At 43.2% G+C, this 25582-nt stretch overlaps 1 protein-coding gene across 5 annotated transcripts in view; it reads right to left on the reverse strand.

Annotated features, from left to right (window-relative positions):
- Positions 1-25372, reverse strand: part of CLIP2 (CAP-Gly domain containing linker protein 2) — a 74361-nt gene extending 48989 nt beyond the window's left edge. For 2 of the 5 annotated variants that reach the window (XM_087717213.1, XM_087717211.1), the window contains exons 1-4: positions 25140-25372; positions 16289-16833; positions 11114-11221; positions 553-677 (exon numbers count right to left, since the gene is read on the reverse strand). In XM_087717213.1, the coding sequence (XP_087573339.1) occupies positions 553-677; positions 11114-11221; positions 16289-16833; positions 25140-25257 (896 nt within the window). In that variant the 5' untranslated portion in view covers positions 25258-25372. The remainder of the gene's footprint in view (positions 1-552; positions 678-11113; positions 11222-16288; positions 16834-25139) is intronic. The other 3 variants (XM_087717216.1, XM_087717214.1, XM_087717212.1) reach the window with 2 other exon arrangements.
- Between the last annotated feature and the right edge of the window lie 210 nt (positions 25373-25582).

Consider the following 25582-nt stretch of genomic DNA (forward strand, 5'->3'; position numbering starts at 1 on the left):
ATGCATCTTCTGACCTTCACAGGTTCAAGAGACAAAATAACCAGTTAACTTTTAGAATGAAGTCTGGAAGAAAGTTAGAAAAAAACCTTGACCCAACAACCAGAAAGTGATTTTTCAGTGCAGTTCATTCCCCCAAGAGAAGTAGGGGGTCTTATCGGATGTTGATTTCATCCCAGGGCTGGGCAGACATTCGCCAGAGATGTATTCAATTGGAGTCTGCACTGAGCAGAAAGTTGGGCTTGGTCAGTGGTGGAATTCAACCGGTGTAACAACCGGTGTGCTTTGCGCGCGCACATTGCATTTGAAATCAGCACTAAATCTTCCCTTTTCTTGCAGCCCCAGTGAGTAAAACAGCTGAGACGCGGCAATCTGCTCTGCTGCGCCAATCAGCCAGGCTTCAAACAAAGGAAACATAGGACGGAATAGAACAGGGGCAGGTGGGCGGGGCCAACTCATTGCCAGAACTACTGGTTCACTCGAACCAGTCCGAACTGGCTGAATCCCATCCTTGGACTTGGTGGCCTAAATTATTCCAAAGGTGTCTACAGGTACCTTGTTCCAGCAACAGCTCCATCGTTCTTTCCCAGAGGTTCATCCAACTCCACACCACACCATTCCCCTTTGGCGAAATCCGTCTCCCCTACATAGCGCACCACGCCAGTTTTTGTTCCACCAACCTGTTAAATCATTTGATGGAAAGAATTTTTAAAAAATATATACATATATATTTTAAAATCACACACAAAGTAAACACACACATTGAGGTTTGTGTAAGATTAGGGGACAGCAATTAATAGCAAGATTAAAAACAGTCATTTTTCAGTTCCAAAAAACGGTGAGGCCAGGAAGAATACAGGTAGTCCTTGACTCATGGCCATTCGTAGAGCAACTGTTCAGTTCCAAATGCAGTGAAAAGTGACCTGCAACAGGTCCTCAGACCTTTGCGGCATCCCCATGGTCATGTGACTACAATTTGGACCTTTGTCAATTAGGTTGTAGACAAGGGATCTCCAACCTTGGCAACTTTAAGACTTGTGGACTTCAATTCCCAGAATTCCTCAGCCAGCAAAGGGAGATGAAGTCCACAAGTCTTAAAGTTGCCAAGGTTGGAGACCCCTGATGTAGACCATGGTTGCAGCATCTTGGGGTCACGTGATCATCATTTGTGACCTTCCCAGGGGGTTTCTGACCAGCAATGGTGGGAGCCAGAGTGATGCATGATTCACTTAACAATTGCAGTTATTTACTTAACAAAAAGAGTCATAAAATTAGGCATTACTCACTCAACAATGATTTCCCTAGCAGTGGAAATTCTGGTCCCAAATTGTAAACATAAGTCAAGGCCTACCTGTAATAACAGTATTTGCCATAAAGTAAAACAAAGACAAGTAAAATTTTTGAAGAGTGCAAGCCTCCAAGTGATGCAGAAATGCTTATCAGGCAGGTTACAAAGAGAAGTAATTGTACTTAAAATCTGTATTAAAGCAATATTTTTATTAGTCAAACTGAACATTCACAAAAATACGCAGTCTTTCAAGTGTCCAAAAACTCTTCACAAGACAATTATGTTCAGCTATCTGACACTTCAATATTATATTACACCACTCCTGTCGGCTGACACAGGGTCGGCCTTCTCCGGGTTCCGTCCACCAGCCAATGCCACCTGGCTACTACCCGGGGGAGGGCCTTCTCTGTGGCACCTCCGGCCCTTTGGAACGAGCTCCCCGCGGAGATTCGGACCCTCACCTCTCTCCAGGCCTTCCGGAAAGCCGTCAAAACCTGGCTGTGCCGGCAGGCCTGGGGTTGATGAGTTCCCCTCCCCTCTCGACTTGTATGGCTGTATGATTCTTGTTTATTTTAATCACGTGTATTGTGTTTTATGTTCCCTTTTCCTCCTTTGAGTTGTTCGCCGCCCTGAGTCCCTCCCGGAGAAGGGCGGCATACAAATAAACTAAATCTGAATCTGAATCTGTTGAATCTCAGCTGAACTGCCGTCTCATGGACCTCAGCAGGATTGGGCTGAAGCCCTCTTTCCTTGGGAGGTTGCTCTACCTGATTTTAATGGGAGCCAGCCTCCAAGTTAAACCTCTTCTTCTTGTTTTAATGTTGTTAAAGTCGATGAGAAGTATCCAGGAATGGAAGAGAGAATAAACCCACGTCTTGTCCTAAAATAGACTGAGTCTAAAAGCTGGGAGGAGCTAGCAGAGGAGGCGTGTCGTCACAGCTTGCAGACTCAATCCAATTAGATGACAGACGGAGTAAACCCATTCCTGGATGCTATCTCCACCATTATGGAAAATATGAGAATAACTCTGTAGAATCAGACCAGAGCTTGTCTTAGTCCAACAGTTTGTTTCTCACAGTGGGTAACCAGGTATCTCCAAGGTGCCTAAGAAAGAGATGGAGGCATTTCCTTTCTTCCCGCTAGGCATGCTGTCTCCAACCTAGAGGTAACTGTGAGTCTTCAACACTGATAAACTTGTTCGCCATTAAGAACAGGGTAGAAAGAGTAGAATAGAGTAGAGTAGAGTAGAACTCCTTATTGGCCAAGTGTGATTGGACACCCAAGGAATTTGTCTCCAGTGCATAAGCTCTCAGTGTACAACAAACAACCAAGTGATAAAACATAAATCATAAGATATAATCATGAATCTATTTCCTTTTTAAGGCCATCCAAATTGGTGGCCATGCTATCTTGGAACACCGAACATCTCAATTCTCTCCTTTTCAGTCTTGACATCCATTGCTGTGTCCATGAATAAGCGAAACCCAGTCTTTTTGGTATACTTCAACACCTAAAATTCTTGGCTTATTCATGAATATATACAGTATTATTATTTTGGCAAGTGGTGTCTATAGCTGTCTTAGTAGCTGATTCAGCTGATAGCAAGATTCTCCTAGAATTGACTTTAACTAGATTTATGGAATGGAATTGGATAAGGTTGCAGAAATCCCAGCCAATGGATGGTTTTCACTTTAGAACCCAATTTATCAAGCATCCTAGAATTAGATTAAAAGTTTCAATATTTCATTAACTGAAGTAACTCTATATATTATATTGTGCTGAAAATTGCAGATTGTTCTTGAAATCCATTTAATATATGAATAACGCAGCAATAATCAACACAGTAAAAATCATAAAATAAGATTAAAGGCTACAGTAAATTCTATCCAAGTACCTGAAATTTATTTTCACCTAGCAAATCTAGAAAGTTATAATATTAAGACTTTATAGTAAGAGAAACCAAATTTTGGGTGCTCCTCAAGCCCATTTTATAGAATTATAATCCAAAATGGTCTCCCGTAAGAGTTCTGTGTCAGATTTATGTTTGAAATACAAACTTATTTTAGACATCAGTGTGTCTAACTCTGCCAAAACCTAATTAGCCATTCAACTACCGAGAGAAAAACACGTACTTTCCAATAAGAAATAGAATATCCTTGAAGCAGTTACTATGTTCAATGTTCATTTATATAGTTGGGGGAAATTTAATAAAGTTTAGTAATATTTAACAAAAATCTGCAGTTAGAATTTGTTTCCTTCTAGTATAAATTTTCCCAAAATTGTTTACAACCCACTCCAATCAAATATGAAAAGATGGTCCAACAAGATCATTACATTTCCAATGATTTTTAGAGAATGAATTTCCATTATAGCAATCAGTATCGATGTATCAGCAACCAAATATCTTGTAATAATAGTGAATGTAATGTTTTTCGTCCATTGCGTATCAATTATCTATATACAACTAAAACTGTCTCGCCTGTCTGTAACTTTCAATTACCCAAAATAGTGCATCACAGGGCAACAGTTTTTGAAGCAAAGAACCTGGAATGGGCTAACTTAAGGAATGAACCTAAAATCTGGAATCAGTGGAATTGAAATTTCAAGGATTTCAGAAAAGTTCTATTTGCAAACTTGTAGGTGCTGCACAAAGGTGGTATTCAGCCAGTTCTGACAAGTTCTGGAGAACCAGTAGTAGAAATTTTGAGTAGTTTGGAGAACCAGCAAATAGGCTGGCCGCACCCCCTCTGCCTCCCAGATGACGTTCTTTTGTTGCCCTGAACAGGAGTACGGAGCTGGAAAGCAGGTTAGTGGGGTGGGGAAAGAATAGGGATTTTGCAGTATCCTTCCCCTGCCATGCTCACCAAGCCATGTCCACCAAGCCACACCACACCCACCAAGCCACGCCTGCAGAACCAGTCGTAAACAATTTTGAATCCCACCACTGGTGCTGCAACACTACTGCGTTCTGCAGTCAGCTAAGGTCATGTGATTATGACTTTCAATGCTCCGCGTCTGATTTCCACCAGCAAAGTGCATAGCAAAAAAACCAGCAAGAAGTTGAAAGTCATTCCCCTTCCCACTGATTTGTTGCCTGCCGGCGGTCAGTCTGTAAGGAACTATCTCAAAAGGATGACCCAAAGGATCAGAGGGTTTTCTAGTTGCATCTAAATTCTGGATCCATTTAATCGTACAAAATGATTTACATGTTCAGTTTCTAAGTCACATTTTATTATCAATTTATTAAAGTGGGCCAGCAAACACTCTGAATGTTGTCCCAAAAGTGTCCCCCCCCCAAGAGGCAATTAAGCTTTCTGTTTGTTTTTTTTTAAGACATTTTGCTTCTCATCCAAGAAGCTTCTTCAGCTCTGAAGAAACTTCTTGGATGAAAAGCGAAATGCCTTCAAAGAAAAAAACCAGAAAGTCCGGTTTCCCCTTGAAAGAAAAATCATCCAGCCCTGGCCTGGATGATTGAGAATCTCCATAGACACTCTGAATTTTGTGTCATATTGTTTTCAAAATCATTCAAGTCTCTATGCATTCCCTCTCGTTTTCTCAGTTCTTTTTATACAACGATGCTTATTTCAAGGTATCGACACCATCTGGGTGGCTTTAACCTTTCCGAAGATTAAGTCTCTTGTTTTATCAGTCACATTCTACAGTCTGTACAATCTGTCTCTGTTGAGTGAATAGACTATTACACAGATGAGTGATGACACGTTGCAGTACCTGCCAGTTTTGGCTGATCTCAGAAAACTAAACATGGACAGACCTGGTTAATACTGAGAAATCTTAGGGCTGTGATGGTGAACCTATGGCACGCAGAGACCTCTCTGTGGTCATGTGTGCTGTCAGCAGTTGGTTTTTGCGGGCACAGGAGCGCTGGAAAATGGCCTGAAAAATTGCCAAAAAATAGACCGTTTGGGGGATATTTTCAGGTCATTTTGGGGGCATTTTCAGGCTGGTTTTGGGCCTTTTTCCAGGCCATTTTTCAAGCCATTTTGGACCGAAAAATGGCCTGAAAATGCCCTGAAAAACAGTAAAAAAAACAGGCATATGTGCGTGCCGGCCAGCTGGTTTTCGGGTTTCCAGTCCTCTGGCATGCACAAAGACCAGCTGGCTGGCGCTTGCTGGAAACCCGAAAACTAGCTGGCTGGCACACACATGCACACCAGTCAACTGGTCTCTGGGTTTATGGCACTCTGGCATGCACACATGCATGCGTATTCTGGTTTGGGCACTCAGTGCCAAAAAGTTTCACCATCACTGTCTTACGGCTACAGAGGTAGTCCTCAGGTTACAATTGCTTTTGGGACTGGGATTGCACAATTAAGCAATGTGTTCGCAAAGTACGACATTATGTGATTAACTCACTTAGCGACAGCAACCCAGCTGCCATCATAACTGCAGAATCCACATGTGGGAAAAGGTGGGAGCCTCCGGTAAGGAACACAGGAGTGTGCAGGGCTTAAGGTGTTCTGCAGGCAGGTGCTAGGGAACATGGGGAGGCTGGCAATGGCTTCGAGAAGGCCAGGGAAGGCCACTGTGGAGTGGAGGGGCAGAGGCTGCTTTGGAGTACAAGATCCTGGGGTCTCATATTTTACAATGGGCTCCTTGGGAGAAAATGTGTGTGTGCGGGGGGAGGGAAATCTACGGGGGTGACCTGCAAATGGGGATCACATAATGTAGCTCCTTGCAATGCTATAATTGTGAGCTCATTGCAATGCTATAATTGTGGTTCCCAAGCACCTGAATTGTGAATACATAACTGCAGAATACTGCAATGGCTGGAAATTCAAGGACAGTTTGTAAGTCCTTTACAGCACTGCCATAATTTTGAACTGTCTCTAAATGAATGGGCATAAACCGAGGACTACCTACATTTCCAAATGTCTTAGGCTTAAGGACTTAAGAACAATGTCTAAGCCCTTCTCCTTCTCTGCAGTAACTCCAGATCATTTCAAATCCATAAATATGCTCCACCTGCCTTAAACAATAAGCGAAACCAACATTGTAAACAAAAGCAAAAACGTGAAATGTTTCTTCTGAACCCAGCCTAATGCAGGCTTTAGAATCTGGGTCCTCCTTCTCTCCTCCCACTCCCCAGTATGCCCCAATAAAAGACTAGAGTTAAGTCTTCAAGAGACTTCAAAGGCAGCTCAAACAGAGACTGCATCTCTCCAGCAACAAGAAAATAATACCTCTGAGAGCAAAAGCTTAAATTATCCTGTCTCATCACTGTGACGCTGTCACTGCTCCAAGACCACCCACACTCAATGAAGTGCAATGTAAATCACCCCCTTTTGTTTTTATTCCAAAATGGTCATATAGAAAGCAACAACCTGTTCAGAACTATACGAAAACAATGGTGAGTACTGAAAGATGCACCCTGCATTGCCTGTCATTAACCATCAATTACAAGCACTGCTGTGTATTTGCTTTAGAGTGGCAATTCACTGGCTTTTCCCTTTAGAACAGGGGTGTCAAACTCGACTTCATTGAGGGCCGCATCAGGGTGAACCAGGTGGTCGCAGCCGACTTGGTGGCCATGGCTGGATGGGGGTGGCCAGCTCAATGTCATTGAGTTCTGGGGGTGCCTGTGATGGCCTGGGTAGGGCTGGGGATCCATTATCTCCAGTGTGCACCCAGAGGGCAGGGCGGCCCCTCGCTGACCCCAGGGTGGCCCCACAGATCTAAGGCTCAATATTTTTCTGGCCCGAATGGCTGCCACTAAGTTGTAGATTAGCACATGGATGGCCTGGGCTGGGGCTGAGGTGCCAGGGGCTGGTCAGAGGTGATATTCTGCTGGTTCGCCCTGGTTCGGACAAACCGGTAGTGGCAGTGGTGGGAGGCTCCACCCACCCACCCAGACGTCATCATGGATGCTTTGCACATGCACAGAAACTCCGCACGCAAGCACGCGCTCCCAGTTCCAAACCGGTAGCGAAGGTAAGAGGATTTCATGCCTGGGGACGGTTATTTGCTATTTCCAGGATAGCTCTGCAGACCAGATCTAACCACATCATGGGCCAGACCCGCGGGCCTTGAATTTGACACCCCTACTCTAGAAGTTCATTTCTAGAGATCCTTCACCAGAGATGAGCATTAAAAGTGTCTCAGAACTCAATGTAACACAAAAGTGTGCTTCACAGCTTTATGCCACAACTTGGTTCCTTGGTTTAAGCTTTGCATGTTTTATCAACCCAGGCACTGTGGTTTTATATACTCCAGTTTAAAGGTTAGCATACTGTATGATCCCAGTCATACTGGGATATGGCATATTCTTGATTATGCACACCATGGCTTTATTTTGTGTGGGAATTCAGCACCTGTAGATCAGGGGTAGGTTCCTACCTGTGTTGGTACCAATTTGCTTCACTGCGCTCACGTGCACAAGTTCACTGCTAATTGTTATGCGCAAAGACCATGAAATATTAATAAAAAACATGCCGGCAACAGCAGCAGAAACCAAGGAACCGGTTCGGGGGCGTGGCCAGCCTAGGTTGCTACCAGTTCTGCGACCCAGGCCAAATTACCACTATTGGTTCCCCTGAACCGGTAGGAACCAGTAGGTACCCACCTCTGCTGTAGATCACCCTGGGTTACATAGACCCAACCTGTGGCATCCTTGTTCTAACTAATGGCTTTAAAACAAAACAAAACATCAACTGACAAAAATAGGGAGTCCTTGACTTACAGCCATTTGTGTAGTGACCGAAGTTATAACAGCCCTGAAAAAAGTGATCCTTGCAATTAGAACTGTTGCAGCATCCCCATAGTTGCATGATCAAAATTTGGGGCACTTGCTAACCAGCATTGTTGCCCCATTCCAAGGTTCTATGATCACCATCTGTGATCTTCCCAGTAGCTTTTGACAAGAAAAGTCAATGGGCTTAATAACTGCATGATGCACTTAGCAACTGTGACAAAAAAGTTCTTAAAATCAAACACAAATCACTTAGACAACTGCTTTGCTTAGCAGTGGAAATTCTGGTCCCAATTAAAGGGATATCAGAATAGAAAGTAGGAGATTGTGAGTTCTAGTCCCGTCTTAGCCGTGAAAGCCAGGTGGGTGTCTTTGAGCCAGTCACTCAGCCCAACTCACCTCACAGCAGAGGTGGTAATTCAGCAGGTTCTGACCAGTTCTGGAGAACCGGTAGCGGAAATTTTAACTAATTCAGAGAACCAGTAAATACCACCTGTGACTGGCCCCGCCCCATCTATTCTCTGCCTCCCAAGTCCCAGCTGATCAGGAGGGAATGGGGATTTTGTAGTAACCTTCCCCTGGAGTGGGGAGGGAATGGAGATTTAACAGTATCCTTCCCCTGCCACGCCCACCAAGCCACACCCACAGAACCGATAGTAAAAAAAATTGAATCCCACCACTGCCTCACAGGATTGTTATGGGGATTGTTGTAGGAGGAGGAAAAAGTTGTGTCGAATATATTCAGTCTTGAATTATTTGTAAAAGTAATAAAGGCAGGATACAAACAAACAAACAAATAAAAATAAATTTTAGTGGAGGACTTTCTTTAGTGTCCAAAAAGGAGAGCTATAAAGCTAACAGCCTCACTTGTAAGATGATTCCAAGCTTTGAACTCAGGCAACTCCAAAGTAATTATGATCTTATTTTCTTAATAAAATCTCCATGCATGTAAAAAAGAAACCTTAACTTAACTTAACTTTTAATAGATTTATATGCCGCCCAATCCCGTAGGACTCCGGGCGGCTTACAGAAAAAGTTAATATAGGAGTTAAAATAAAGAACAATTTAAAAAGAAACGATTTAAAAGAACACACCATACACTCAATCTGGGTGGGGCTGGGCCTCATTCCTGAAGTCAACAGCCCCAGGCCTGCCGGAATAGCCAGGTTTTAGTGGCTTTTCGGAAGGCCGAGAGAGTGGGGAGGGTCCGGATCTCTACGGGTAGGTCGTTCCACAGGGTCGGAGCTGCTACAGAGAAGGCCCTCCTCCGAGGAGCCGCCAGCCGGAATTGTCTGGTCGACGGCAGCCGGAGAAGGCCCAGTCTGTGAGTTCTTATCGGCCGTTGGGAAGTATATGGCAGGAGGCGGTCTCTCAGATATCCAGGTCCTAGGCCATGTAGGGCTTTAAACGTGATGACCAGCACCTTGAAGTGTGTGCGGAGACCAATCGGTAGCCAGTGCAGCTCGCGGAGGATAGGTGTAATATGGGTGTATCTAGGTACACCCATAATCGCTCGTGTGGCTGCATTCTGGACTAACTGTAGTCTCCGAACACTTTTCAAGGGCAGTCCCATGTAAAGCGCATTACAGTAATCGAGCTTGGAGGTGACGAGGGCGTGAGTGACCATTCGAAGTGCCTCCCGGTCCAGATAGGACCGCAATTGGTGCACCAGGCGAACCTGGGCAAAGGCTCCCCTGGTCACAGCCGACAAATGATGTTCTAATGTCAGCTGCGGATCTGGGAGGACACCCAAGTTGCGGACCCTCTCTGAGGGGTGTAGAATTTCACCCCCCAGGCTAAGGGATGGGATATCTGGACTATCCTTGGGAGGCAACATCAATAGCCACTCGGTCTTGTCTGGATTGAGTGCAAGCTTGTTCGCTCCCATCCAGACCCTGACAGCCTCCAGGCACTGGCACATCACTTCCACCACTTCGCTGAAAGAAGTTGCAGGTAAGATTTTTAAAGAAGTATTGGAAAGCATTAAAAAGCTGGAGACTGTTTTCTGCACTCTATTTCCACACACAAAAAGTTTAATACACAAGATACCCAAATTTGCATTCAAAATTATTAATCCCATTGAATTCTGCTTGAGTTTCCTTCATAAAAGAGAGGACTGTTTCTTGCCGTTCACATCTACCCAACCCATCAGAGCAGGGGGGGGGGGAAGGGAATGCTGCGGGTCCCATACTCAGGGGAGATACACCTGGTGGGACCCAGAAGAAGGGCCTTCTGCGTGATGACTCCCTCTCTCTGGAACATCTTCCCCCCAGAGATTAGACTGGCCCCCACTCTGACACTCTTCCAGAAGGCGCTGAAGACCTGGTTCTACCAGTCGGCCTGGGGAACCCAGAGCGGGATGGAGCGAGCCCATTAAATGGCTCGTGTGATCGGCTGTTGCTGGGGTGGGAGGTGATTTTATTACATCAATTTATTTGATTTATTAGTTTTACTGTTTTTAGATGTGGTTTTTATATTCTGTAAGTCGCCATAAGCAAATAGGCGGCAATATAAATTTTAGTAATAAATAAAATAAATAAATAAATCCCATGTCCCAAGCGTATGGCTCTGGAAACTTCATGGCTTCTTAAAACAGCCAGCTGCTGTCTCCTACCGTAATTAGAAAGCAGCGGGTAATTTTAACTATGTAAACATGCATAGTTCAAGATTAGCAACAGAAAGGACGTTAAAAATAACATTTACAAAGTATAGTGGTTAAAAATCTAAAGTGGAAAGAGATGTACATTTAGAAGGGGATTATGCACCCCTGGAGAGGATTGCCAGTGTTTTTCTCTGCCTTTTTAACTTTTTAAAACTTTTAAAAATAATTTCATCTTCCCCCTTCTAATTCTGTTTTTGATCTTATTTATGTTTTATATTATGGCATTTGTTGTATTGTAAACTGCACAGAATCAGGTGAGATGGGCTGGGTGGAAATGGGATGAATTAAAAAACAAACAATTAAGACAGAATCCTTTTTAAGGGCTTTCCAGAGAACGGGGCCAACCAACTAGCAGGAAGATTGGAAGATAAAAGACATGTGGCCTAAATTAAGAGTCAGTCATAACATCTGCACTTCCTCTGCAATTTTCAAATTATGCCACAGTTCTTAAAAAAGTTACATTGCTTGCCTGTTTTACATTTACGGAGGCTTTCCTCAGCCTCTGGGTGACATCACAATGGCTTCTTTGTTTCTCAGGAACTTGTTCAGATCCGTTTGTATGTTGAATCTTTAATTACAGAATACAATATTTGAATTACACGTCTATTATTTTGCATTCCTTCCAACAGAAAATTCCCTCGATAAATTTATAAACAGGCAACAATTTATTTGTCTCATTTTATCTTCAATTCTATTTTCTAAATATTACTGCTTTGGCACATGGAAGTTCTATTCTTCAAGTACTACGAGAGGCTTTTTCGTGAGAGAAAAGCCAGGGTAAGTGGAGATAACGCAGAGCAACGCATTAGTTTCCACGATTTTTGGAAGCTTCAGCTGTCTCTTTCCTAATGTATATTTTGAAATAAACTCTCCTAACACTCCCTAATTAGAAATGAAAAAGTTGGCTAGGACCATAAAGGATTTGAAAGCGGAGAACAGAAAACCAGAACCAAAATAATAAAAAAAACCAAACGGATAAATAATCCATAATAGGAACATCTACATTTCTTAGGGTGCCTTGTTCTGTATCAAGAGAGAGGGAGAAAGAAAGAAAGAAAGAAAGAAAGAAAGAAAGAAAGAAAGAAAGAAAGAAAGAAAGAAAGAAAGAAAGAAAGAAAGAAAGAAAATGAATGAATGCATGAATCCAGGAGCAGATTGCGAAATGACTGATTCAGATCTTCGCTATCCTTCCTTCAGACCGTCTTAAGAGCTAAATTTATAGCCTACTGTACATTCATCAAATGCCTTCATGTCAAGGGATGTCCTCTTCACAGGAGAGAAACAGTATATATGGGTAGTCCTTGACTTACAACAGTTCATTTTGTTCAAAGTTACAATGGCACTGAAAAATGTGACTTCTGTTTTTCACACTTACGATCATTGCAAGCATCCCCATAGTCATGTGATCAAAGTTCTGACTCATATTTAGGACGCTTGCAATATCCCGAGGTCATGTGATCAACTTTTTGCGACCTTCTGACAAGCGAAGTCAACGGATTCACTTAGCAATTGTGTTACTAGCTTAACAACTGCAGTGATTCACTTAACAACAGTGGCAAGAGAAGTCACAAAATGGGGGGAAAGGTTACTTAACAACTGTCTCACTTAACAACAGAAATTTGGGGCTCGGTTGTGGTCGTGAGTCGAGGAATACCTGTACTCGCAGATGAACCAAGAATCTAAAGTGCCAAAATATGTCCCTCAAATTGGATTCGGCTTATCTGTGGTTGAGCTTATCCACAAGTAGATAAGGTAATAGTTCCCCTGTACACCTAATCTTTGATTTAACAGCCATTTGTTTAGCAAGTGTTACAACGGCACTGAAAAAGTGACTTTCGACCTGTCCCCAAAGTACCACTGCAGTATCCCTACGGTCACATGGTCAAAATGCTTGGCAACTGGGATGTAATTACAATGGTTGCAGCATCCTGATGGCCGTTGACAACCTTCCCAGTTGGCTTCCAACAAGCCAAGTCAATGGAGGAAGCTGGATTCGCTGAATGACTGCCCAATTCACTTAGCGACTGCAATGAGTCACTTATGAACCGTGGCAAAAAAGATCATAAAATTGGGTTGAGACTTAATAACTGCCTTTTGCTCAGTAAACAGAAATTCTGGTTCCAGTTGTGATTGTAAATCAAGAGCTACTTATATATCTACTGTATAGAACTGTGCACATTTCTATCTGTAGATAAACAGACCCTCCAATTTTGAACCAAAATACCATGAAAATTGCAGGTGTTGTGAGTGGCACATTTTTCTTGGTTTTTTGGTTCACAATTGGAGGGTCTGGTTATCCACGGGTGGGCTTATCTGTAAGCCTATACAGATTATAATTTACAGAGCAAAAACTGGCCAGAAAGTAAATCTGAATCTAATATCAATCTCTGAGTTATCTGTAATATACAGGTAGTCCTTGACTTACGACCACAATTTAGCCCAGATTTTTTGTTGCTAAGTGAGAAATTTGTTAAGCGAGTTTTGCCCCATTTTATGACCTTGATTGCCACAGTTGTTAGCTGAATCTGCAGCTGTTAGGTTAGTAACACGTTATTAAGTGAATCCGACTTCCCCATTGACTTTGCTTGTCAGAAGGTCAGAAAAGGTGATCACATGACCCCGGGACACTGCAACCGTTGTAAATATGAGTATGTGACTATGGGGGCGCTATAAGGGTCGTGTGAAAAATGATCATAAATCTCTTTTTTTTAAATCCGATTGTAACTTTGAATGGTCATTAAGTGAACTTTTGTAAGTCGAGGACTACCTATATAAGCAAAGACTACTTATCAATCATAAAAGGGTGTTGTAGCCTCAGCCCATAAATCGGAGGAAGGGCAATAGAGGACTGAGATGCCTACAAATTCTTTCCTTGATATTGCCTGGCTCCCTGCTCCATCTGACTTCATTTTTATTTTACATTCATTTCATCCTGACATCTGCAGAGTGAACGTAGACAAAGGTGGGATTCAGCCAGTTCGCACAGGTGAAGTCGAACCAGGTGTTAATTTTAACTGGCTGGCCCCGCCCACTCCTCCCCTCCCAGGAGTCTTCACACGGCCCTTTCATCATGCCAGGTGAGTGTAGGGCCTTCATGGAGGCTCTGGGAGGGCAAAAAATGGGCCTCCCAGAAGTCCGAAAACGGGCCTGTTTCTGGTCTCCGGAGGACCTCCATTTTTGGCCTCCTGGAGGCTCGAAGAAAATCTTCAGAGCCTGGGGAGGATGAAAATGACCCCCCTCCCTGTGGTGAAGGAGGCCAAGTAGGCCATGCCCACCATGGCCACGTCCACCCAGCAACTGGGCAGAGAACCGGTTGCTAACATTTTTCAATCCCACCCCTGAACGTAAACCAACACTATATGGAGGCTCACACCACATATATATTTATCTTGTCAGGAACAAAAAACAAATCATCACACTTGAAATCGAGATTCTGGCTTTATGCAAATCCATGTAGCCCATCAGCCTGCTTTATTGTCTAATAAACACTGGTTTGCCCAAACAAGCCATCATCTCCTGTGTGAAGAGAGGAGTATTAATAATTTCTGCCAGGTTTTTTTAGACCTGAAATTATTGTTTCAAATGACATATGCATGAGTCATATTTCTCTACTGTTTAATTTTCTTCATCTTTTATTTGTTGGTTGATCAAAATATATATTAAAAAGGTGAGTTAAAATATATTATTAGATTATAAAAACACACTTATTATTTAGTCTCCTGCCTGATTTATTCTGCTACTCAATGAGCCAAAAGTTTATCCCACTTTTTTGAAACTGGATAGAAATTTGCTGAGGTCTACAGATTGCTCAGCCCGGTACTGCTCCATTTTTAAATAGTAATTTGATTAAACATCACAATTAAAAAGATTAAAGGAAGTAATATAAACTAAAGAAAAGATCAGAATAAAAAGAAAAGGGCTCCATTGTCAAAGGAACAACTGTTTTTTCTCCCCATAGGAAGAACAATTGCTGCTACAGCCATTTGCAGGACTTGTCCTAATCAGCATGAAGGCGGCTGCTTAAACAAGCAGCCATACAGTCTCACTTCTGCCTTTTTTTTTATTGTGTAGGCAGGGCCCTCTGAAGTGTGCAATCCAGTTTCCAATTTCATAGATCAAAAAGTGGGCTAGGAGGCAATTTAGAATGATATCATATACATCATAGTAAATGGCAATAGCACTTAGACTTATGAACCGCTCCGCAGTGCTTGACAGCACTTTCTAAGCGGTTTACAGAGTCAGCATCTTGCCCCCAACAATCTGGGTCCTCGTTTTACCAACCTCAGAAAGCTGAATTGAGCCAGTCCTGATCGAACTCCTGGCTGTAGGCAGAGTTAGCCTGCAATATTGCATTCTAACCGACCAGCAAACCAGAATTTTTGCTCTGGATTTTTCTCTCTCCTGCCTGGAAAAAATGCTGTGATGAGTTTGGGACATGATGTTGACTACTCCAATGATGGCGAACCGGTTTGGCACCGAGTGCCGAAAAGAGTGCATGGAAACGTCGCTTGTGCGCTCGTCGGGGCCACGCTCCAGAAAAGCCAAACTTCCAGGTTCTAGCGCGCATGAGCACCCAACAATCAGCTGACTGGCATGCACGCACACCAGTTTTCAGCACTGCTGTGTGTGCGGACAGCTGATCGTCATGCAGGTGTGCACACCAGAAACCCGGAAGACAAACAGCCAAGGCCACCCGTGCCGGGCCACATGGCTTCATGTGCTACTTTGGGCACGTGTGTCATAGGTTCGCCATCACGGGCCTACTCCATAAACATGCAAAGATATCTGGCATCTCAACTTATCTAGCATCAGTCCCTTTCCAACTTTGCTCCTCAAGATCTTTTTCATAGTCTGAGGGGCTGAACCTGAAATCTTGCACATAAACTTTTGAAAACCATCCTCACATGTCTGTGAGAATGTTTCCGAGTCCATCACTCCACCATATAGGCAAGTCTTACTGCATGGCTGACTTGCTCATAGCGAATCTAAGGTCTCCCTGGGGGAAGACACAGGAAATTTGCTCATGGAAGAATCTATCTGCCATCATGCAGCACTCAGAAACCAAGGGAGGCCCTGCCAAAAATACCCAAATGTATATATAAATAATATTTGCATATCCTAACTTACAGATACAGCTGTTTGTTCTCTATATATTCTACCCACTGCTTTAATGCTCACATTTATCACATGCTGTTTTATCTTACTATTTTATTGCAAAACGTGTTGAGATTATTTTAAAATGGGAAGCAGCAGCGAAATATTTTAAGAAATAATTTTCAACAGCATACAAGTAATATATTCTTAGTGAATGTAAGGCAACATATCTCATCAATTAACAAGTAATTATTCGGGGGAAGGAAAACCAGAAATAATGTTTATGCCCTCAAAGTACATCCTTTCTCAACTCATGCCACCTCATTATTCATACTATTTTTTAACACACGGCAACTGTGTCTTTTATGTCTTCAAGGATGAGGGGGTTTGCCTCTCTTTCCCCTTGTGCCAACAGTGAATTTCCAAAGGAAATCGGGAACAACCGTCAAAAAAAAATCCTAATCAACTTTTCCCATTCAAAAATATTACGCCCCCAGAACTAAAATATCAGTCATTCAAGAAATACTAAAAAGGAACTTACAAGGACACGGTCCCCAAGTCTGAAGTCTTTATCCCCTTTTTTCACCGATCCGCTGTCTGAGAGGTTGGAACCAGATTCATTTCCAGTCTTCATGGTGTTGTTGAGAACACTCTCCCTCAGAGGAATGACGCGAGTGGAAAGAGGTGGGGTGGAAGTCCCGGAGTGCAAGGACAAGTTCTGAGCGGTCAGAGACTCCACAGAATGAGCATCGCTTCCTGAACCTTCCGTCGTGGGTTGGCGGGTCAACTTGGAAGGCCTCGTGAAGATCCCCTGGAGTGGCTGGCATTCAAAGTAACGCACTCCGCCGACAGAACCATCGTTCTTCCCAACTGGGTCATCTAGAACAACTCCTGCCCACTGGCCGGGGGCAAACTGGGTCTCTCCCAAATACTGGATTATGCCTGGCTTCACTCCATTCACCCAAACACGTTCACCCATCACGAAGTCCCCCAGGAAGTCATCGCCCACCTCAGCGATTTTTGACCCTGGCAGCTTCTCGGAGGCACCTGTGGAAGATGTGGAAGCCTGTTTGTGGAGAGGTGATCCTGTAAAGAAGAAGCAAAGAATGAGGAGAGATCTGCCAGGACAAACAAAGTCTTCACAAGAGACAAGACCCTGGACTTTGAACAGTTAAGTTCCAATACAAGCAGCAGAAGAGAAACAAGTCATTATTCTCAAGGATTAAAGGCTAAATGAAAAAAAAAAGATTTTTGCTTGTATGCACTAATCCATGCTGGATTTCATGACCAGATGCTGGAAGAGTTGTTGGGGATCCCATGCAGGAGAAGGAGCAAGAAGGTCCCTTTGCTGAAGTGGCAAACACATGATCATAAATTCAATTAGTTAAATTACTTTACTTCAATGGACCCACTGGAGAAGTTAAGCCCAGCTTGGAGCATCTGGTTGGCCACTTGAGAAAAAGAATGCTAGACTAGATAAGTCTATGCTTTTATAAGTAGAGCTCCTCTGATGTTCTGACAGATCAAACTGGTTGTGCCTACTGGAAATTAGCTTAGCAACATATGAGTAGGCCCACCCAGTTCTACACTATATTGCCAAAAGTATTCGCTCACAACTGAGTCTGATTATGTGGATGGGTGAGCAAATACTTTTGGCAATATAGTGTATCATCTACTAGGAGAAGCTCCTTTAGATGAACTGGAGGTTCAGAATAAGCCTCCTAGCACCCCGATACTGATCTGTCTGTGTTTGATTCCTGTGAAGGTTCACAGAACATACACAGATGGTTCTCTTTTTAGGAGAGTCTTCATTTCCCAAAGCTTCCTGAACATTTAACAAACTTGGGTCTTCCATTGCTAACTTCAACCATGGTTTTCTCCAGTTCTACAAAGGAGCTTCAAGAAGCCCGATATGTCCCTCCATTTAAATAAAAGCAAAGAGCCTGGAGAGCAACGTGTGTTACGCTCCAAATGGTACCAACTGGTCTTTAATGAACTTTCAGCTCATCAAGTATCAGAGAAGTGATTTTAAACCACAGCTGCCCTTTTTAAGTTTCAGTTTGCAGCTGGCAGCATGTGGTCGGAAAACACTTCGCCATCTGAAAAGATGAAGGGTTATGGCAGCTTGAATGGCGTTTGTTCACTTTTTTTCTCTTTCCCACTGGTTGCAGAATTTGATACTTAATCTAGTTACAGGCTTGTGCCAAGGCAGCCAGCTGTCAGGAGGAGCAGAAATGCAAGAAGGCTGCCCTGTTTCCATGGTTATCTGGAAAAAGGAGGAGGGGGAAACACACATGGAGAGAAGCACAACAAACATTAAGGGGTTTCCCCCCCCCCTCAAACACATCGAGACTGGAAAGCCAAGGGATATGTGAGCCCTCTGAAGACGGAAATCTATTTCATTTATAAGGCACTCATTTTGCAAGTAACAGAGCCTTCCAGATGTCTCTGAATGCTCAGTGTTGTAATCCCACCACATCTGGGGACACCAAGCTGAGGAAAATCGATGAGAGGTTGGACATCTCCTGTATCACTGGTAACCATGAGCGTGATGATGATGAAGTCATTTCTCCAGAAAGCATAAAGTAACAACTGGCTGGCATGTTATATTTTTACTTTCAGAAATAATCCTATGAATTAGGCAAAGTTAGGAGAGAGAAAGAGGGAAGAGAAACTGGCCCAACATCTTGTAGAGAGACTAGGTTGATTGGGAATCTAGTTAGAAGCAGCAACTATAAGAGCCCTTTGTCGGGGTTCCAAGTTACACCCCCAATGAAAGAAGACTCAAAGTCCCTCAAAGTTCCATTTTATTAGAGATATCCATATATGCACATCTGGGAAACCCAGAATCTGAAAGCTTCCAGGTTTTCCCCATCCAAATGAAAGTCCAAGTCCCTGCCCAGCACCCACACGTCCATCGCATGGCCCAATCAGGCACCGTCCCAACTGGAGATGCCTCCCAGTCACGCCACTCCAGGTGCAGGGCAGAGTGACCTTGACTCTCTGAGAAAGGAATGTTATTTTGACTATATATCTTCCATACTGCATATAATCCTCCCTCCCATTTTCCCACAGTATTGAATGTGGCAGGCCTGAAGGCCCAATGCAAAAGATGGCTTCCAGGCCTGACACCCTTGTAAATATGCGGCAAGGGCCACTGTATCGGCAGCCAAAATGGGGACATTGAAAAATAGGAAGGACCTATCTACCTCCTTGGGAAAATCTTGACATTTCTGGAAGATTCAAGAAAAAAGAAGAAGAAGAAATAAATGAAGAGAATAGAATTGTAACAGAAACAGCTACAATGCAGAAGGTAAAGCAATCAGACGAGGAAGGGTGAAGTTTAGTATAAAGCAGAATGACAGATGGACAAGAAAGAGAAAATTCAATAAATACTCTGTGTGTGTGTGTGTGTGTGTGTGTGTGTGTGTGTAGCATATTAAGTGCCCAAGCATAGGTAGAATAACTGGTTGATATTCTGACTAAGAGAAAGCCACAACATCTTGCTGCAGAGTGCATGAGATTTCATCTATCATTGACTATTGTGATTAATATCTGGAAGTGCTCACAATCTGGTAGGCGTCTGATTTAGCTTTAAATTATTGGTATGAGTCTTAGAGGAAAACGGCCTAAATTCAGTGACTTGAATGCATGTACTAAGATCCTGCCTCATTCTACACTGAGCATAGATGCATTTGTGGGAAGTATATAAAATGGATGCTATGATTTAGTATTAAACCAGTGGTAAAATTCATTTTTTTTACTACTGGTTCTGCGGGCGTGGCTTGGTGGGCGTGGCAAGGGAAGGATACTGCAAAATCCCCATTCCCACCCCACTCCAGGGGAAGGACACTGCAACATCCCCATTCCCACCCTACTCTGGGGCCAGCCAGTTCTCTGAACTACTCAAAATTTCTGCTACTGGTTCTCCAGAACCTGCTGAATTTCACCCCTGTATTAAACAAGTTTACATGTTCAAAGAGGAGCATCGGGAATTGCAAAATGTCTATTAAAGGCCTACTTTACAATAGAACCAGTATCTCTTTTTTTCTGGTGAATTATTTTCTTTCAATTAAACACCCCAAAGAGGGGAGGGGGGAAATGCATGTGTGCAGGCATATCGTGCACATTTAGTAAGAAGCTAAGGAAAAGTCTGGCCATTATCAGCCCCTGCCTCATAGCAGGCAGCTTTGTGACAAGGATAACCAGAGGGTTTTTAAGCAGAAGTACATTAATGAGCTAGAGGAAAAACAGCAAATACAAAGGAGGGGTGGAGATAAAGGAGGGGATAAGTCCATCAACGGAAAGCTCACGCAGTAACCCTGAAGAATAAAATGCATGCTTTGAAATCTCCCTGCCCATCCATTAAATCCTCTCTGTGGGACCAGACTCCTAGCTTACAGCTGCATTGCTTATATGGGGAGGGCTTGGCTGTGGAGCAAAACTCTTCCACTGCAGGTACTAACGAGTTGTATTTTATTTTGTGGAGGGTGGGGGGAGGAATGTTGAGTGAGTGTTGTTTCTTCCAGCATGATACCAGCATGCTCTCCTGTTTACAGGATTACAAACTGCAGAATGCCCCCCACCAATATACTTATATACTTAGATATAGTAAGTGGGATGTGTGTGTCCGTGTGTGCTATCAGGACAGAACAGCCACTGTCTAAACCAGGGGTGTCCAACTTCAAGGAAACAAGAGCTAGATTACTGAACAAATCAATCTGGAGTTCTTACTTAAGGCACAAATGACCAAAGTCAAACTAACATATTTTGGATATATTATGTGAAAACCAGTGGTGGGATTCCAAATCTTTTCCTACTGGTTCTATGAGCGCATGTGCACCTAATGTGTGCTTTGTGCACATGCGCAGCACTCAAAGACCGCCCTCGGTGTCAGCGCTGGTGACCTGAGCTGTTCTTTAGCTCAGGTGAAGTGCAGTAATCAGCTCTGCTGCACGAAATCAGCTGACCTAAAAAAACAAGGGAGCAGAAGACAGGGAACAAAAGGGGTTGGAGGGCAGGGTCAGTCAGAGATGGTATTTGCCGGTTCTCCGAACTACTCAAAATTTCCGCTACTGGTATGCCAGAACCGGTATGAACCAGCTGAATACCACCTCTGGCAAATACCTAGCTCTCTTGAGAAGGGTGAAAGGAAAGAAAAAAAGGATGTTGGGCAGCATGGTAGATGGACCCGAACGAAATAGAAATGGGAGATATGAAGCAACAGGCTAGGGAAAACCATCCTGAAAACATTTCTCTATGAGGTTGCTAAGACCACCAAGTTGATGGCATGTGGCTACTAATTCAACAAGCCCTAAAGTGCCTTATGTCAGTCTGTGGTTTCTACAGTCAGTTATTCCTGGAATTTTGATGCATGTGACCAGGTGGATGCTGCAATGGTCTAAGTGTGAAAAACGGTCGTAAGTCGCTTTTTTCAGTGCTGTTGTAACTTTCAATTGTCACTAAATGAACTGTTGTAAGTTGAGAACTACCTGTACTCTTTGCTACCCATGGAGTCGAGAGTCTTTCTTTCCTAAGAGACCAAGCTGCAGCAGGACTGACAGCTAAACTTGATTCCACATTATTACACATTGTTTCTTAATTAAAATTAATTGTAGCAAATAATGAATATTTCCTATTCATACTTTAAAATTTCAAGAAATTAAAATCTCAGAAATTACAGGTTGGAAGCAAAGTCTGGACATCCCCATAACCCAAAACGTTTTGAGAGTCAAAGGCAGTTCCCAGAGTCTCAGAATGTACATGTTATGTAAATCCAACTCATTAATGCTTAGTCAACTAACCAAAGCTTAGTCAACTAACCTGGTTAAAGGCACTATGTTGCAAATCATTACAGTACATGGCTCTGTCTTCTAAATCTGTGACGAATTTCCCTGTTGCTAAAATATTTGTTTTAAAATAATGAACATGGACAGATGCCACCAGACCAAAATCTACATGAATCCACAATTCAGGCAATGACATAAGACTTATGCCAAAATAAATATTGCAGGACTCACCCAGAAGAGTCTAATTGAGGTCATCCAGTTTACTGCCAGAATTCTCTTCTTAGTGAAACATGCATTGCTTTCAAGCATCTGGCGAAAGAGCTTTGAAGTCTCACAGAGGAGTTGGGAAGACTTTTTCAGGACTTTTTCCCCCTGCAGCCACCCAACCAGATGCAGCCCATTTTTACATTCAATTGTTCTTTTGCCATCTTCTCTTACACAAAACATGTTCCCATTTTGTTCAGTGTTTAGACAGTTATCCTGCTAATGGATAAGCAGAGCGACCTGAAACCTTTACATAACTTCTCTCCAACATTCAACATTTGGGCTGGAAAGAATAGAGAGCTTCAAAAATACCCAAGCACATTGGCTGATGATTCGGGGACTCAAAACAAACCAGACAGGAACCAACAGCTGGCAGGCACCCATTCAGACCCAGGCAAAGCAGCCAATAAAAAACCAGTTTTTTTTTTTTTAAAAAACACCACATACTGTAAAGAGGCACACTGTACATTATACTCAATAAAGGAATGAATTGTTCACGAATCAGTTCACACTCTGAGAATCAACAGTTTTCATTGTACTAAATGTCTGCGGGAAGGGTTTAATTCGAAAATACTGGCATGTTTTTTTTTTAAGAAAAGCCACGTTTAATGAGAAAAAATATATATGATGCTTCTTTTCTCTCCTTTCTGTCCCAAACTACAACCTATGTAAAATATTACTTCAGAACATGGAAATCCCTGTTCACGTTGCTGCATTTTAAAAATACCCGATTTTATAAGGTGGCCCTAATTTCTAGAACGAAGAGGAGACCCTATTGTAAAGGAACACCCCTCTGCTAGAAAGATGGGCAGTTAGAATGTCCACCCAGAGGTCCTGATGCATTTTATTAAAAAAAAAAAAAACTCCACAAAAATGTATAATCTCACAGAGTGACTTTGTGATAGGAATCTAATCACCAGGAGATTGTTGTGTGGTATAAATCAAATTATCAGGAGATTAGGATAACTCATCATCTTTAAAGTCCAAGAAAAGTTTAATGAAACTATAGGACTTCTCATAGCAGTACATTTTTTTAGATCTTTGTGAGGAAAAAAAGGGGGAGGAGTGGGGAGCCGAACCATTCTGAAAGCCAAGCACAACAAACAGATAAGAACCTTGGCAGCAACTCAGACTTCGACAGAGACAGATAACAGCTTCTCCAACGTTACGAATGAAGTTGAATCCTGCAAATCAGACTCCTCCCCGAGTCCCTCCTTAAATACAATCTTGAGAGGAGCCTAATTACAACCAGCTGGGTCCAATTATCCTTTGTAACTGCATAGCTGTTTTCTCCGTCGATCTGCCCGTTGTTGCCGGGCATCCAGGACCACCTCCCTTGTCTCCTCGTCATTACTCCAAGGCCTGACGTCATGAGGACACTTCCTTCAGCTCTCACCACTGCTCCATGCCTAAGGCACCTCCTGGTGGCCAACCAGCCTCTCTGCGCCCTGCTCAGAGTTGGAACCCTGTCCAGGGTCCTCCACCTCTTCCAGAGCCGACTCATAAGGGCCCTTATGGGTTGGAGTCTGTTTACAGCTCCAACGGCTCCTGCTGGGCCACAACAGGTCAGGATGCAGACGCCACTCTGAGTGGTCGATTGTGGTTCTGCTGAGCCAGTCCGCCTGTACATTAATTGTTCCTGAGATACGCTCCGCTCTAAGGATAGAAGATGTCTCTCCTCCCAGAGGCCCAATTGCTCGGCCTCTGGGACCTAGAATGGGTGCCCCCTTGGTGGTTGATATGGTCCTTGGTGGCTACATTGTCCATCAGAATAAGTACATGGTGGCCAGAGATCGTGTCCTGGAACTGTCTGAGGGCCAAGTGAGCTGCCTTGAGCTCTAGCTAGTTGATGTTGTTGCTTAGGTCCTCCTGAGTCCACTGCCCCTATGCCATCTGGGACTGGAAGTGGACACCCCAGCCAAAGAGGCTGGCCTCTGTGGTGATGGTCAGACAGTTTGGTTCCTTGAAGGCACATTCCTTGGTTATGGCCCGGGACATCCACCACTGGAAGGATTGGAGGACTTCTGGTGGAACCCGAACCTTGGCAGTGGTTCAACTGGTTCCATCAAGATAGCTGAACTAGCTTGTTTAGTGTAGCGGTTGATGGAACCAAGCTAGAAACCAGGAGATGAGTTCTACTCTACCTTAGGTACAAAGTCAGTGGAGTGATCTTGTTCTTCGCTCTTAACCTTAGGAAGAAGGGAAAGACAAACCGGTTCTCTAAATCTTGCCAAGAAAAGTGCAGGGACTCGTGCAGGCAGTTGGCGGTAGTCAAGACTGATTTGAAGGGACCAACAAAATTAAGACTGCTAGAGAAAAGGAGATGATCCCATTAAGGAAAACCCTTTCTCATTCCCTGCCAGTCCATCAAACATTTCCCTGGGGGCAACTGTCTGCAAACTGCAAACTGTACAGGCAGCTGTTTCAGCCATATGCAGCCACAGATGAAACCCCCCCTCCCCTCTGCTCATGGTAAAGCAAATTAGCTACAACAAGGATATATCTCCCTCCCCCTTCTGTCATCCAGAAATTACAATTGGGTAACAACTCCTTGATCAAACAAATCAACCCAGAGTTCTCACTTGAGACACAAATGACCAGGCTCAAATTAACCTACTTCAGGCATATTAGGTAAAGGCCCAGAATGCTGGGAAAGATGGAAGGAGGGAAAAATGGAATAGGACGACCAGCAATGAGATGTATGATTCAGCCCCACAATGGATGAATGATGCAAAGAGTTAGCAGGGATAGCTAAACTGACTGCCTTGATAAAAGAAAAAGAAAAAAGTATTTTTGTGTCTACTTGGAAACCGCTTCTGGATTTTGTGCTTGAGGTGGAAAAAAAATGAAACTTTGATGTTGGATTTTACTGATAAGATAGATCTGTTGTTATAGAAATGGGTGGTTTACACCAGTGGTCTCCAACCTTGGCAACTTTAAGACCTGTGGACTTCAACTCCCAGACTTCCTCAGCCAACTGAGGAACTCTGGGAGTTGAAGTCCACAGGTCTTAAAATTGCCAAGGTTGGAGACCACTGGTTTACACTATTATGTAAAAGTATAAAGTTAAGGTTTAGTGTTACTTCTTATTCTACTGCACCAAAGGGACTCTTTTCTTTCTTTTTCCCTTCTTCTCTACACTTTTCTCTTCCCCTTCCCCTTTCCCTCCCCTATTTTTCCTATTATTTGCTTTTGTATTTTATATTTTATATTATTAAAGTAGTAAAAAGACAGAAAAGAGATACATAGATTCAGAAGCAATAGGTGCATTGCTAGAAGACCTGAGAGCCGGACTGAGCAATGATCTTTCGGGAGAAAAACGATTTACATGCCACTTACCTTCTTTTGTGGCATTGCTGGTTGTGGAAGCGGTTGCTGCTGTCCCACCAGGACGTCCCACTGGACTGGCATGCTTCCCGGCCCTCCCAGGAATTTTAAGTCCACTTGGCTTCAACATCTTTGCCCAGGTTTGCACCTCAAGGTACGAGAATCCTTTGGTCCTGTGATTGGTTGCCGAGTGCCGCAGGTTCAAGCATCTAAGTGATACATCCCTTCATCTACCTTGAGAGACCTGAAGAAATTGACCAACATCCAAACAGAAAATATACATTTTATATAAGTGAAATGTTTGCAGCAACAAAAAAAGGAAAGAAAAACACTTCATTTATAAACTCTTGCTTGAGACGGGATTGAATTATTTGCTCCCAAAATAGAGTACATTAAATTAAATTTAAGTTTATGTAAAGAGTATGGGATTGTCTTATTTCATAACAACCAGCCAA

This window comes from Thamnophis sirtalis, unplaced genomic scaffold (assembly GCF_051295495.1).
Source record: "Thamnophis sirtalis isolate CommonGarterSnake01/CBP01778 unplaced genomic scaffold, rThaSir2_p1.2 scaffold_6, whole genome shotgun sequence".
Classification (NCBI taxonomy): Eukaryota; Metazoa; Chordata; class Lepidosauria; order Squamata; family Natricidae; genus Thamnophis; species Thamnophis sirtalis.